The sequence below is a fragment of the Perognathus longimembris genome, chromosome 23 (assembly GCF_023159225.1).
Source record: "Perognathus longimembris pacificus isolate PPM17 chromosome 23, ASM2315922v1, whole genome shotgun sequence".
NCBI classification, from domain to species: domain Eukaryota; kingdom Metazoa; phylum Chordata; class Mammalia; order Rodentia; family Heteromyidae; genus Perognathus; species Perognathus longimembris.
Genome location: NC_063183.1, coordinates 23,047,225 through 23,060,577, shown reverse-complemented (window position 1 = coordinate 23,060,577; position 13,353 = coordinate 23,047,225). Strand labels below are relative to the sequence as shown.

The following is a 13,353-nucleotide window of genomic DNA, read 5'->3' as shown; positions in this document are numbered from 1 at the left end:
TGAACTCTGGGCCTGGTTGTTGCCCCTGAGCTTTTCAGCTCAAAGCTGGGGCTCTACCACTTGAACCACAGCACCACTTCCAGTTTTCTGGTGGTTAATTGGAGATACGAGTCTTATGGATTTTCCTGCCCAGGCTGGCTTTGAACTGAGATCCTCAGATCTCAGCCTCCTGAGTAGATAGGATTACAGGCGGGAGCTACTTGGTGCCTGGCTAGATCTAGCCATCTTTTAGAGGTAATAGTTGACTGGTGGTCCCAGTTAGTAGGAAGAATCAGCCATGATGACCAGGGAGGAAGAGTCCTAGAGATACATTAGCTTGGGTCTTATTCTGAGAATATATGCATGTAAATCAGTTTTTGATTTATGTCTTAGGCTTGTCATAATTGCTCATAGGTGATTTAAACATAGTAAGAATATATTATGTGTAAAAACCTAATTCAAGTTGGCCTTGTTTAAATTCAGATTCAGAGAAGCCAATTGGGGCTGGGAATGTGGCTTAGGGGTAGAGTGCTTGCCTAGCATGCATGAAGCCCTGGGTTCGATTCCTCAGTACCATATAAATAGAAAAGGCTGAAAGTGGCGCTATGGCTCAAATGGTAGAGTTCTAGCCTTGAGCAAAAGAAGCTCAGAGACAGTGCCCAGGCCCTTAGTTCAAGCCCCAGGATCTGTAATAAAAAACAAAAAAGAAACCACTTGTTCAAAATCTTTAGGAAGCCTTAAAAAAAAAATCACATATTTATTGTTTTAGATTGAACCCAGAGCCTTGTACATTCTAGGCAGGAAGTTTTTTTTGAAAGGCCTTGGCTGTGTATCCTAGGGTGGCATTGAATTCTGGATTCTCCTGCCTCTAGAGACCTGGGATTCATAAGCTACCACACCTGGTTGCTTTTTTTTTGGTTATGGGGCTTGAACTCTGGGTGTAGGTGTTGTCCCTGAGCTCTTCAGCTCAAGGCTAGCACTCTACCACTTGAGCCACAATGCCACTTTCAGTTTTCTGGTGGTTAATTGGAGATAAGAGTCTCATGGACTTTCCTGCCTGGGCTGGCTTTGAACTGCACTCCTCAGATCTCAAGTCTCCTGAGTAGCTAGGATTACGGGTGTGAGCCACCAGCACCCAGCTAGAAAGTCGTTTTTAAAACCCTGTAAGAGATCTTATATTGTTGATAGAGATCCTAGTGGCTTTATGATTATTTAGGAAAATGTCCATGGTTTTTAAAGATGAAGACTGAAGAACGGCTGAGAAAGATGGTAGATGCTTTTGGGCTCCACATTTATTTATCTTAAAGTACCTATTTTATCTGCCATTTTTCAAATAACTATTGAGGTAGGTTCTGATATAGTCTTGTGGTCTTATGAAATAGAAAAATAATTATTTTACCTTTATTAAACGTAAGCAGTTAAATTTTGAAAACAAAAACAACTAAAGTTTAGCACTGAAAGGTTGCTATTAAAGTCATCAGATTTTCTGCCATGAAAGAGAGGATTACTTTTGTTTTTGGCAATACTGGGGTTTAAATTCATGGACTTTATAGTTGCCCGTCAATTGCTTTACCACTTGAGCCACCCCTAGCTCTTTTGCTCTATTTATTTTTTATCTAGGATCTGAGGATCTTGTATTTTTGCCCAAGCGAGGCTGGACCTCAGCCTTCCTGTTTATACCTCCTGAGTAGCTGAAATAGCTGGCACATACCACCATACCCAGCTTGTTGATTGTTTGCTAATTTTTTGTGCTGATTGGCCTTGAACTATGATTCTCCTTTATCTACCTCTCAAATTGTCCTGAAGTATTACTGATTTTTAGCTAGCTTTTTAAATGGATTTAAAAAACTTACAAAACTTCATATATGATAGAAATTTATCAGCGCATCATTACAGGAAGTGGCTGTTACATTTTGGTGTATTTTATGGTTATTCTCTCACTAATGCATGGATATTTGTTTTTTATATTTTAAACCTGAACAGTATTTTGAATTTATTTTTGAAACAAATTCTATCTGTTCATGGATTTATTTATCTTTATTGTGCTGATACTGAGGCTTGAACTCAGGGCCTCATGCTCTTGCTTAGCTTTCTCCACCCAAAGCTGCTGCTCTACCACTTTAGCCAAACCTCCACTGTTGGATTTGTTTGCCTGGGCCGGCTTTGAAACAGTATCTTGGATCCTCAGACCTCAGTCTCCTCTTACAAGTGTGAGCCATTGGTGCCTGGCCTTGTTTGTTGTTTTCATAAGTCACTTTCAAAAAAAATTTTTTTTTCTTTTTGGGCATTTTACATTGAACACAGGATCCTCGTGCATGCTAAGCACATTGTACCACTTAGCTACACACTCTCCCTCCTGTGTTTGTGTTTCTTAATAGAATATTTGCATTTCTACTTTATTTTTTTCTTTTGGTACTGGAGATTGAAATCCATCCATTATGAGGCAAGTACTCTATTACATGAACTATGCCCCTAGTCCTTCCACTACTTTATTTTTTTGGTGCTAGTCCTACCATGACTGGCTTCAAACAGCGATCCTCAGATATCAGCCTCCTTAGTAGGTAGGATTACAAGCATGAGCCACCGGCATCCATTTCTCCTTTTTTTTTTTTTATTTGTTTGTTTGTTTGGTTGATCATAGTGCTTGAACTCAGAGCTTGGGCACTATCCCTGAGCTTCTTTTGCTCAAGGATAGCTCTCTACCACTTGAGCCACAGTGCCACTTGTAGCCTTTTCTGAGTAGTTTATTAGAGTCTCCAGGGTGGCTTTGAACCACAATCCTCAGATCTCAGCCTCCTGAGTAGCTCCTGAGTAGTAGGGATTACAGGCATCAGCTCCCAGCTCCCAACTCTTACTTACTTTTGATGTCAGTTTAGATTTCTCTTTCCTCCTCCTCTCCCCGCCCCACCCCCATTTGTTTGTTTTGTTTGTTTTTGTGTGTGCCAGCCCTGGCCTTGAAAACAGGGTCCAGGAACCATTCCTGAGCTATTTTGGGTCAGTGCTAACACTACCATTTGAGCTATAGCTCCACTTCCAGCTTTTTGATGGTAATTTGGAGATGAGTCTCAGGGACATTTCTGCCTGGGCTGGCATCAAACTGTGATTCTCTGATCTCAGCCTCCTGAGTATCTTTGCCTAGCCTTTTTTAATTTTTTTTAAGCAATAAAAATGATACCAAGTTCACAAAATACAAAAAAAATGTACAGGGGGAAATAAAGCTCTGGTCAACTTTTTTTTTTTAACTACCCAGTTCTTCTTTTGGTGGTAGAGTTCCTCTTGTTATTTTGTTATGTATGTCCAGAAAACAGCAGCTCTTAAAGTGTGGTGTGTGGACTCTTGAGGAGGTCTTTGGGTATGGGATGTCCGCTAAGTTGAAACTTTCATAATAATACCAAGTTGTTCTTTGCCATGTAACAAATGTCAACATTTGCACTGGTTGTGCTAAAACAGCTGTGGTTTGGACCAAGAAAGTGGCAGCCCTGCACTAATAATCATTAAATTTTTTATTACTATACATGCACTATTGAAAAAAAAAGTCAGTTTCACTTGAGAATACCCCTTATCCCCAGGTGTGGTGGCTTATGACTTGATCTCAGCAACTAAGGAGGAGAAGGCAGAACGATCACAAGTTTGGGACCAAAGCTATAGTAAGCCCCTATTTCAAAAACAAAATACAAACCAAAGGATTGAAGGCATAGTTCAAGGAGTAGACTTCTTACTAAGGCTTGGGTTGAGTCCCCAGTTCTATCAAAAGAAAAAAACAACAGAAAACTTGTTTATAAGCAGTAAAAGGTAAATTTGTAATCTTGTCCCTTAAAGACATTGTCATAGTGGGCTGGGGATATGGCCTAGTGGCAAGAGTGCCTGCCTCATATACATGAGGCCCTGGGTTCAATTCCCCAGCACCACATATACAGAAAACGGCCAGAAGCGGCGCTGTGGCTCAAGTGGCAGAGTGCTAGCCTTGAGCAAAAAGAAGCCAGGGACAGTGCTCAGGCCCTGAGTCCAAGGCCCAGGACTGGCCAAAAAAAAAAAAAAAGACATTGTTATAAATACTGTTTGTGATATAACAAGGAGGATGTTTGCTTTAAGGTGCTTCTGTACACCAGAGTAATACTCCAGGACGTCGGTGACTTAGTTGTGATAACTCAAAAACAAGTCACTTTTTGGGGGAATGTTGTTTTTACTTGAAAGAAAACTTGGGTATTTGTATATTTTTTCAAATATATGAAGTGAGCCTGTCACTTCAAGGAAAACAACTGATACAATCTTATTGCCAAGAGAGAATTTGAGTTTTCAAGCAAAATGTTCAAAATTGCAAGACTTTGAACTTGATTGTATCTCAGAGCTTTTCTGATGAGATTGTGCTGATATATATACACAACTATATATATATATATATATATATGTATATATTTAGTACCCATACAGGAACTTGACCTCCTGACCTCTGGCTCTCAGCTTTTTCTCTAAGGTTGGTTCTCTGCTGCTTAAGCCAGGCCTCCACTTGTATTTTGCTGGTTATTTGGGGTTTAATCTCTTGCAGATTTGTCTGTCGTTCCTGGCTTCAAATCACAATTTTCAGCTTCCTAAGTAGCTAGGATTATAGGTGTGAGCCACTGGTGCCAGCTACACATTAAAAAAAAAAAATTTTTTTTGCCAGTCCTGGGGCTTGAACTCAGTGCCTGAGCACTGTCCCTGGCTTTTTTTTGTTTTGCTCAAGGCTAGCTAGGACTTTGCCACTTGAGCCGTAGCACCACTTCTGGCTTTTTCTATATATGTGGTGCTGAGGAATCGAACCCAGGGCTTCATTTATACGAGGCGAGTACTTTACCACTAGGCCATATTCCCAGCCCCCAGCTACACATTTTTATTTTATTTTTAAAATTTATTTTTGTAGTACTAGTGATTGACCCCAGGGTGTCACATGTTAGGCAAGTACTCTACCACTCAACTGTGCCCCCAGCAGATTTTACTTTTGTTTTTTTGTTTTTGTTTTTGCCAGTCCTGGGGCTTGGACTCAGGGCCTGAGCACTGCCCCTGGCTTCTTTTTGCTCAAGGCTAGCAGTCTACCCCTTGAGCCACAAGTCCACTTCTGGCTTTTTTCTGTTTACATGGTGCTGAGGAATCAAACCCAGGGCTTTGTGCATGTTAGGCAAGCAAGCATTCTACCACTAATCCACATTCCCAGTCCTCCAGTAGCTTTTACTACATGTTTTGAGATGAAATCTCATTAAGTTACCCAGTGTGGCTTTAGATGTGATCTTCCTGACTCAAGTTGCCAAGTAAATTGTATTAAGAAATGTATGCCACAGCATCTGGAGACAGACAGACACACACACACACACACACGCACGCACGCACGCACGCACACACTGCTGATTGTGAAATGTGTTGGTATTGGAGAATATTGCATAATTGAGTGTTTTTCAGTTGACTAATGCATGATATTACAAAGTTATGCACCGAGAAATCTTTGGAAAATGAAAAATATAGTAATAGATTTTTGTTTAAATAATATGAAAAGTTTCACTGATAATAGTTTCAGATTTCACATTTCAACTGTCCTTTATAAAGCTACTCTTGTCAAGTTTTGGGGTAGTGCCAAATGTAAATAATAACCACACTTATCTGAGGAAGTTATTTAAAATGCTATTTTTTATTTCCCTTTTTTAAGTTGTTGTACAGAGAAGTTGCCATTTGTTTGTTAGTTTTTGTTGCCAGTCCTGGGGTGTGGACTCAGGGCCTGAGCACTGTCCCTGGCTTCTTTTTGCTCAAGGCTAGCACTCTGCACTTGAGTCACAGCGCCACTTCTGGCTGTTTTCTATATATGTGGTGCTGAGGAATCAAACCCAGGGCTTCATGTATAGGAGGCAAGCACTCTTGCCACTAGGCCATATTCCCATCCCCGAGGAGTTGCCATTTAACAAAGCATCTTGATCAACCAATGTGCTGCTTTCTTTCTCAAATAATTTACAAAGCTGGGTTTTCTTATGATTTAGTCAGAACAACTTGTCACAATAAGCTCAGAACAGAAGCAATAGAAGCCAGCTTTCATCTATAAAATCAGACTTAAAGGAAATCTTTAATTGAAGATAAATGTATAGTTTTGTTATTTCTGTTTAAGAGTGTCAAAGTTGGGGGGGCTGGAGGTGTGACTCAAACAGTAGAGTACCTGCCTAGCAAGCAGGAGGCCCTGATTCCAAACTCCAATACTTCAAAAACAAGAGTTACAGTCTTCACAAGCCAAGTCTGAGAATTGCTTCTCCAGAGAATTAACCACTTGTAAGCTCTTATCTTCTAACTTCTGGCAGATGTGCTCGAACTGCCCCCCTTTATCTCATATGCCACATTGTAGTTCCATTGCAGTTTGTGCGTGGGCATGTTCATGTTTGTGGTATGGGTAGTGAATCTGGGGTTGTATATGATAGGCACAGGCGAGCGTAGTCCCATTAAGTTACACAGCCAGCCTCATTGCAGTTTTAAAATTACTAAAATAACTCAGTAAATCTTTAGTGAATACCCACCAGATGTTCTAAGTTTTGGGGACCGAAACCATGCCCCAAACAGTCTCTGCTCTAGTGGGAAAGCGTACAAGATTTGTAGGTGGTAATTATGGAAATAATTGAACTGGAGAAAGAAGACAGTTGACTTTTAAAATCCAAAGTGGTCAGTGAAGGTTTCATGGAGAAGGAAACATTTGAGTCAGACCTAAAGGAAATGGGTGAGCCTGTGGGTATGTGGGGGCACCAGCAGTGGCATGCCTCAGGTAACAGCAGTTCTTGCTGCAGGAGTAGCCAGGAGGTGCTGTGGCCAGATTGGTGTGAGCTGAGAGGAGAATGGTTTTGGAGGACAAAGGTAGCAAGGCTATGATTTCCTCCAGTTCTAGAAAATATTCTTACATTATCTTTAACAGCTTTGTGCCCATTGATTTCTCTTAATTCTCATCTTTTGGAGTTCTTATTAGTCAAATGATAGGATGTTTGTTGCCATTTCATCATCATCATCTTCTCCCCCTCCCCCTCCCTCTCCCCCTCCTCCTGCTTCTCCTCCTCCTTTTGGTTCTAGGGCTGGAACCTAGGATGTTGCACTTGTAAGGGTTCTCACAGAGCTGCATCCCAGCCTGTTTGCTGCCATTTATTACCTACTGTTGTGGATTTTTAAAAAAATTGCTGCCAGCTTCATAGGAATTGGAAGCATTTTGAGATAAAGATATGTGTGTAATTTACCATATTTAATAAAAATGTGATTTTTAAAATTTTTTGCTCTTGATAATCACGACTGTTATCAGGATTAAGTTATATTACTATCATGGAGCTAGACTTCAGTCCTAATTGCAGAGGTAAAATTATATTTAAGATGTGAACAGTTATTATACGTTTGGTAATTTTTCCTTTCACAAAACCTTAATGTAACTGCATTCTTTGATACAGAATAGTATGCTTATCGAACATATAAGATCATGTAAAGTTTATTAGAGAATACATATAAAGCTTATTATCATGAATCTGATTCTATTTTCTATGAAATCATTTTTAAAAGGAATTGAACATAGTTGGTATCGTCCTATCATTCCTTTGCTGTGCCTTATGCTCGTTCTCTACATAAGGAAGTCATGTTTTTAGGAATCAGCTCTTAAACTACTGGGTGATTTCTCCTGCTTAGTCAACTGTCTTGCAGTATTTGGTACATTATCCTATAACAGTTGCTATTTTTTGGAGGAGGATTCCTGTGGTGGGGCTTGGTCTCATGGCCTGGTCTATTTTGCTCAAGGACAGAGCTCTACCACTTTGAGCCCCAGTGCCATTTCTGGTTTTCTGGAGCCTAATTCGAGATAAGAGTCTCATGGGGACTTTTCAACCCAGCTTCAAACTGTGACCTTCATATCTCAGCCTCTTGAGTAGCTAGGATTACAGGAGTGAGCCACGGGCATCTGGCCAGTTGCTACATTTTATAGAGCATTAGCACTTTCCTACTGTTGGAGGCATTTTATATTTACTATATCTATATATGTAACTAAATACAAGGTATTTCAGGTGAATAACAATCTTATGAGAAAATGAAATCATAGAAGCTGAAGCTGTGGTTAGAGCTCTCATAACTGTCTATGCAATTAAGAGCTAGAGATGAGATAAAGGATGGAGATGGGGGGAGTAGAAAGAAGGGAGGGGTAGGGAGTGTCAGAGGCCAGAAAATTACATCTAGGCTTTTGGTATTAGACCTCAGGCCAGTCTCTCAACTTCTGTTAACCTCAATTCCCTGGAGAGGTGGTTTATTATTATTACTATTATTATTTATTATTACTTTTGGTTGGTCATGGGGCTTGAACTCTGGGCTTGGGCTCTATCCCTGAGCACCACTTCTAGTTTTCTGGTGGTTAATTGGAGGTAAGAGTCTTAGAGACTTTCCTGCCTGGGCTGGCTTTTGAACCACAATTCTCCTGAGTAGCTAGGATTACAGGTGTGAGCCACTGGTGCCAGGCTGTCATCATCATGATCATTATTTGGCACTGGAGTTTGAACCCAACTTCATGCTTGCTAGACTGGTGAGATAGCATGGAGCCATGTCTCTAGTCCAGTTTTTCACTGATTATTTTTAGGATGGAGTCTCAGTTCCTGCCTAGGTACATGCCTTAGCTGTAATTTGTCTACTTTAGTCTTCCCATTGCTGTCACTATCACAAGTGCATACTTCTCCAACTTTCCTTGGTGGATTTGGAGTCTGTACCTGGACTTCTTGGGTACTCTGATCCTTCTGCTCTCAGCCTCCTGTGTACCTTGGGATTAGAGGCATGTGTACCTGTATGTCCAGCTGTGAGCTGAGGAGTCTCACAAACTTTTTTGCCCAGTTGGCCTCAAGCCATGATCCTCCCAGTCTCAGCCTCCCATGTAGCTAAGAAAACAGGTTTGAGCCACCATTACCTAGTTGAGATGAGGTGTTTTCTTGGTTTTGTTTTTAGTAGGCCTTATCTGATTTGGCCTTAGACCATTTCTGATCCTCTTTTGTGTCATCAACCTTCTTTCAGTTCTTTGTTCCCTTTTTCTTCTGTCAAAATTACTCTTCTTGGGGCTGGGGATATGGCCTAGTGACAATAGTGCTTACCTCCTATACATGCAGCCCTGGGTTCAATTCCCCAGCACCATATTATACAGAAAATGGCCAGAAGTGGCGCTGTGACCCAAGTGGTAGAGTGCTAGCCTTGAGCAAAAAGAAGCCAGGGACAGTGCTCAGGCCCTGAGTCCAAGCCCCAGGACTGGCCAAAAAAAAAAAAAATTACTCTTCTTCAGAATTGTGACTTCACTTACTTGTGTGGCTAGTTCCTTCTCATGTAGTTTTTACTTTCTTAGAGTCACATGTTGATTATTAACTCTTATCATTTATTTCCTTTATAATATATATTTGTCTCCAAAATTACAATCTTGGATTACGTGTTTTTCATTTGCATGACATTTCTATGAGAGCAAAGATTTTTCTCTGATGGCAGTGCCTAAGACAGTGCTTTCACAAATACTTAAGAAGAATAAATGGTACATAATGTACTATCAGAAATATTCTGTATTTCCAAATATTAGTAGTCTATAAAGTTAATTTCTCTTATCTAGGTGACTTTTCTTGGTCCTGTTTTGATCTCTGATGCGTGGAACGATTGGATGACCTAATAATCCTGGATTAGCAAGACTTCTTTTCCTTTCCTTTTTTTTTGGAGGGGGCGTACTAGAGTTTGAAATCAAGGCCTCATGCTTACTAGGTAAGCCCTCTATCACTTGAGCTTCACGTCACCTCTTTTTGCTTTAGTTTATTTTTCAGATCAGGTCTCAATGTTTTTGCCTGGGGCTGACCTGGAACTTGCTCTTCCTACTTCTTTGTACCTGGGATTGTGAAATATTATTTCTTCTTCCTTTTTTGTTTCTTTCTCTTCTTCACATGGGTTGCTTAATGAACTTGTGTGTCACCCCTGTACAGGAGCCACACTATTCTTCTCTGTGTCATTCTAATTTTAGTGTATGTGCTGTTTCATCTTTACTGATCCTTAGTTGTCTTTTTCGTTTCTTTTTTGTGTGTGTGTATGTCGGTTATGGGGCTTGAACTCTGGGCATGGGCATGCTGTTCCTGAGCTCTTCAGCTCAAGGGTACTGCTCTACCACTTTGAGCCACAGCACTACTTGCGATTTTCTTGTGGTTAATTGGAGATAAGAGTCTCACGGACTTTTCTGCCCAGGCTGGCATTGAACCTCTATCCTCAGATCTCACCCTCCAGCCTAGCTAGAATTACAGGCCTGAGTTATAGGCACCTGGCAGTTGTCTCTTTTTCTGATTATCCCCCATGGGAAGAACTTAAAATCTGTATACACTGAAACCAACATTCTAATGACTCAAAACAAATAATGTGTAAATGTGTAGAATAAATATATGTATAGGAATCCAGATGAGTACTAGGATTAGCACTTTTCATGTAGAATATGGAATCCCCAGGAAAGGATAATGTCTCAGCTATCATTGTTGTTTGTTTTTTGAGTTATGGTATATGGCCTTGAACTTTAAAGAACTGGGATTAGAAGTTTTTACCATATGCTTAGTCTCTTCTTAACCATCTCTTTTGAGCAGTGAATGGTAGCAACAAAACAAACAAGAACGTTAAATAAAGGTGCTGATGTTAGCATACAGGATAAAACAGCTTTGTTTTTCCCAAGTAGTATTCCAGAATTGCTCAACAGCTTGCAACTTTGCGTTCTTGCTGTAAGAACTTTTCTTCACTATCTCATTACATGAATCCAAGGGAGGCAAAAATGGCAGTTAGCTCAAAAATAACTGTGGAAACCTGTAAAGTTGCCTATAATATGTAAAAAAAAAAAAAATAGAGACATAGAATGTCTTGTTTTGCTTTTTGCCAGTCCTGGGGCTTGAACTCGGGACCTGAGCACTGTTCCTGGCTTCTTTTTGCTCAAGGCTAGCACTCTGCCACTTGAGCCACAGCACCACTTCCAGCCTTTTCTATGTATTTGATGTTGAGGAATCAAACCCAGGCATGTATGCAAGGTGAGCACTTTACCACTAGGCCATATTTCTAGCCCCTAGAAACATAGAATGTCTTGTAGTTCAACAACTCTTGTTTTCCCTTTAGTGTTGGAACCAATCACGTTTTTCTTGTTAAACACCAGGTGAAGCAGTAGGCTTATTCATGGTCCATGATGCAGGAAGATAAACATATGTCACCTTCAGAATCTGACAGACAGCAAGATGCTACAAACAGAGACAGGAAAAGTCAGGCCAGCTAGAAAACAGCAAGCATTCATCTTCCATTTGTGTTCATTCTAGGCATACAGTCAATAGAATGGCAAGCATAATCTCTATGGCTCAGATGATTTTTCACTTTATGATGTTTATCTAGATGTTTATTTTCATTCATTAAGTGTCAGAAGTTCTTCTTGATTTCCTCTTAACACTTTATGTTCTCTTTAGAATATATTTGTTAAGTAATATTGTCTAGGTTACATGTTGTCACTGATCCTAAGTCATATAAAGGAGAAAAAAAGTATTGAAAGTGTTTAGACTTCAAGGAGAAAATTGTTTCCTTAGGCAGTATTGGTTCTCAAATTAGATTTGTGTTTTCTAATTTAGTTTCCAGTTTTATTTTTGTTTATTTTGCCATTCCAATTTTTGCTTCAGGTGTTAACTCTAGAGTTTTGGTTTTATCTTCAAAGAGGGATGTGAGCATTAATAAGACACTAGATTAAGTTATGTGTAGCTAGAGAATTGAAATCTTGAACACCCATACCCCACAAAAAGAAAGCCAATCTTCAACTTTAAAAGGCACAGTGGCCAGGTGCCAGTGTGGCTGACACCTGTAATTTTAGCTACTCAGGAGGCTGAGATCAGAGGATCATGATTTGAAGCCAATCAGGCAGAAAGTTCCTATGAGTCTCTTCTCTCCAACTATCTACTCAAAAACCCAAAGTGGTGCTGTGGCTCGAAGTGGTATAGTGCTAGCCTTGAGCAAAAGCGCTCAGGGACAGTGCCCAGGCCCTGAGTTCAAGTCCCATGACTGACAAAAAAAAAAAAAAAACCAAGCCAAAATAAAACAAAACAAAAACCTCACAGTGATAACGGCTGATACCTTGCATATACATTGTGTTGTTTGGTTGGGAACAACCCATTGGGGTGAATATTTCCAGTTTTATTTCCCTCCCTCCCTCACTCCTTCCCCATTTTGGGGCTTGAAGTCGGCCTGGGCATTGTCCCTAAGCCTGTGTTCAAGGCTAGAATTCTACCACTTGAGCCATAGCACCACTTCGATTTTCTGGTGGTTAATTGGAGATGAGTCTCATGGACTTTTCCTGCCTTGGCTGACTTTGAACCAGGATCCTCAGATCTCAGCCTCCTAAGTAGCTAGGATTACAGTCATGCGCCACCCCAGGCTCTGTATCCACTTTCCATGTGGAAGTATGATGCTTTTGAGATTGATCCACATTGTTACATGTATCAGCTCTTTCCAAGTGTTGCTTGACTGCTACCCTTTGAATCCACATGTCATCCTCTAGTCACTCTTGGGAGATGCTGTGGGCATTCAATTCATATCTTTGTGTGTGTTTTCAGAAATGATGTACATGGAGTTAGTACTGTATGTATAACTTAAGTTTATTATTAGATGTTGTCCATGCATGTTTGTGGAGTTCTAATTGCTACATCTGGGCAGAATAAGTTTGCATCTTTTTACCTTTAGCCTTTTATTGGATGTTTATTTGTAGCTTATTATTAATTAACTTTGTCTTCCTCCAATAATAGAGAGGTTCTGAACATTTTTGTTTGTATCTACTCACCATTTGTATGTTTTGAGCAATGTCTGTTAAAATCTTACTTTTTTATGGGATTATCTTAATGAAAAAATGAGTTTTCACATTATAGAAGTGTGTGTATATGTGGGCTGGGGATATGGCCTAGTGGCAAGAGAGCTTGCCTTGTATACATGAGGCGCTGGGTTTGATTCCCCAGCACCACATATACAGAAAACGGCCAGGAGTGGCCTGTGGCTCAAGTGGCAGAGTGCTAGCCTTGAGCAAAAGGAAGCCAGGGACAGTGCTCAGGCCCTGAGTCCAAGGCCCAGGACTGGCCAAAAAGAAAAAAAAAAAAAAGAGAAGTGTGTGTATATGTAGACACTTCCAAATTACATATAATGTAATTTTTCTATGTTTAACTTGCTTGTCTTTCAGTTTCTTCTTCTTCTTCTTATTTTTTAAGTACTGGAGATTGAACACTGGGCCTTATCTTGCTAGGTAGGCACTTAACCACTTGAGCTCTTGAAGGATGATTTTGATAGTCTAGTTAAATCAGTTAAAAATAATTGGTTAGTGCTTTTTTTCTGGCCTGTTGTTTGCTC

At 40.2% G+C, this 13,353-nt stretch overlaps 1 protein-coding gene across 14 annotated transcripts in view; it reads left to right on the top strand.

Annotated features, from left to right (window-relative positions):
- The window catches only part of Rnf111 (ring finger protein 111), a 66,415-nt gene that overhangs the window by 6,221 nt on the left and 46,841 nt on the right, over positions 1 to 13,353 (top strand). For 8 of the 14 annotated variants that reach the window (XM_048331803.1, XM_048331802.1, XM_048331801.1 and 5 more), the window contains exon 1: positions 3,751 to 3,771. The exons of 2 other annotated variants lie outside the window; for them this stretch is intronic. Coding sequence is in view for 4 of the 12 variants with exons in the window: in XM_048331792.1 (XP_048187749.1) it covers positions 3,549 to 3,771 (223 nt within the window). In the remaining 8 variants the exon portion in view is untranslated. Of the gene's footprint in view, positions 1 to 3,548; positions 3,772 to 13,353 lie in introns of those variants that run through there. 4 more of the 14 variants (XM_048331792.1, XM_048331793.1, XM_048331794.1 and 1 more) reach the window with 1 other exon arrangement.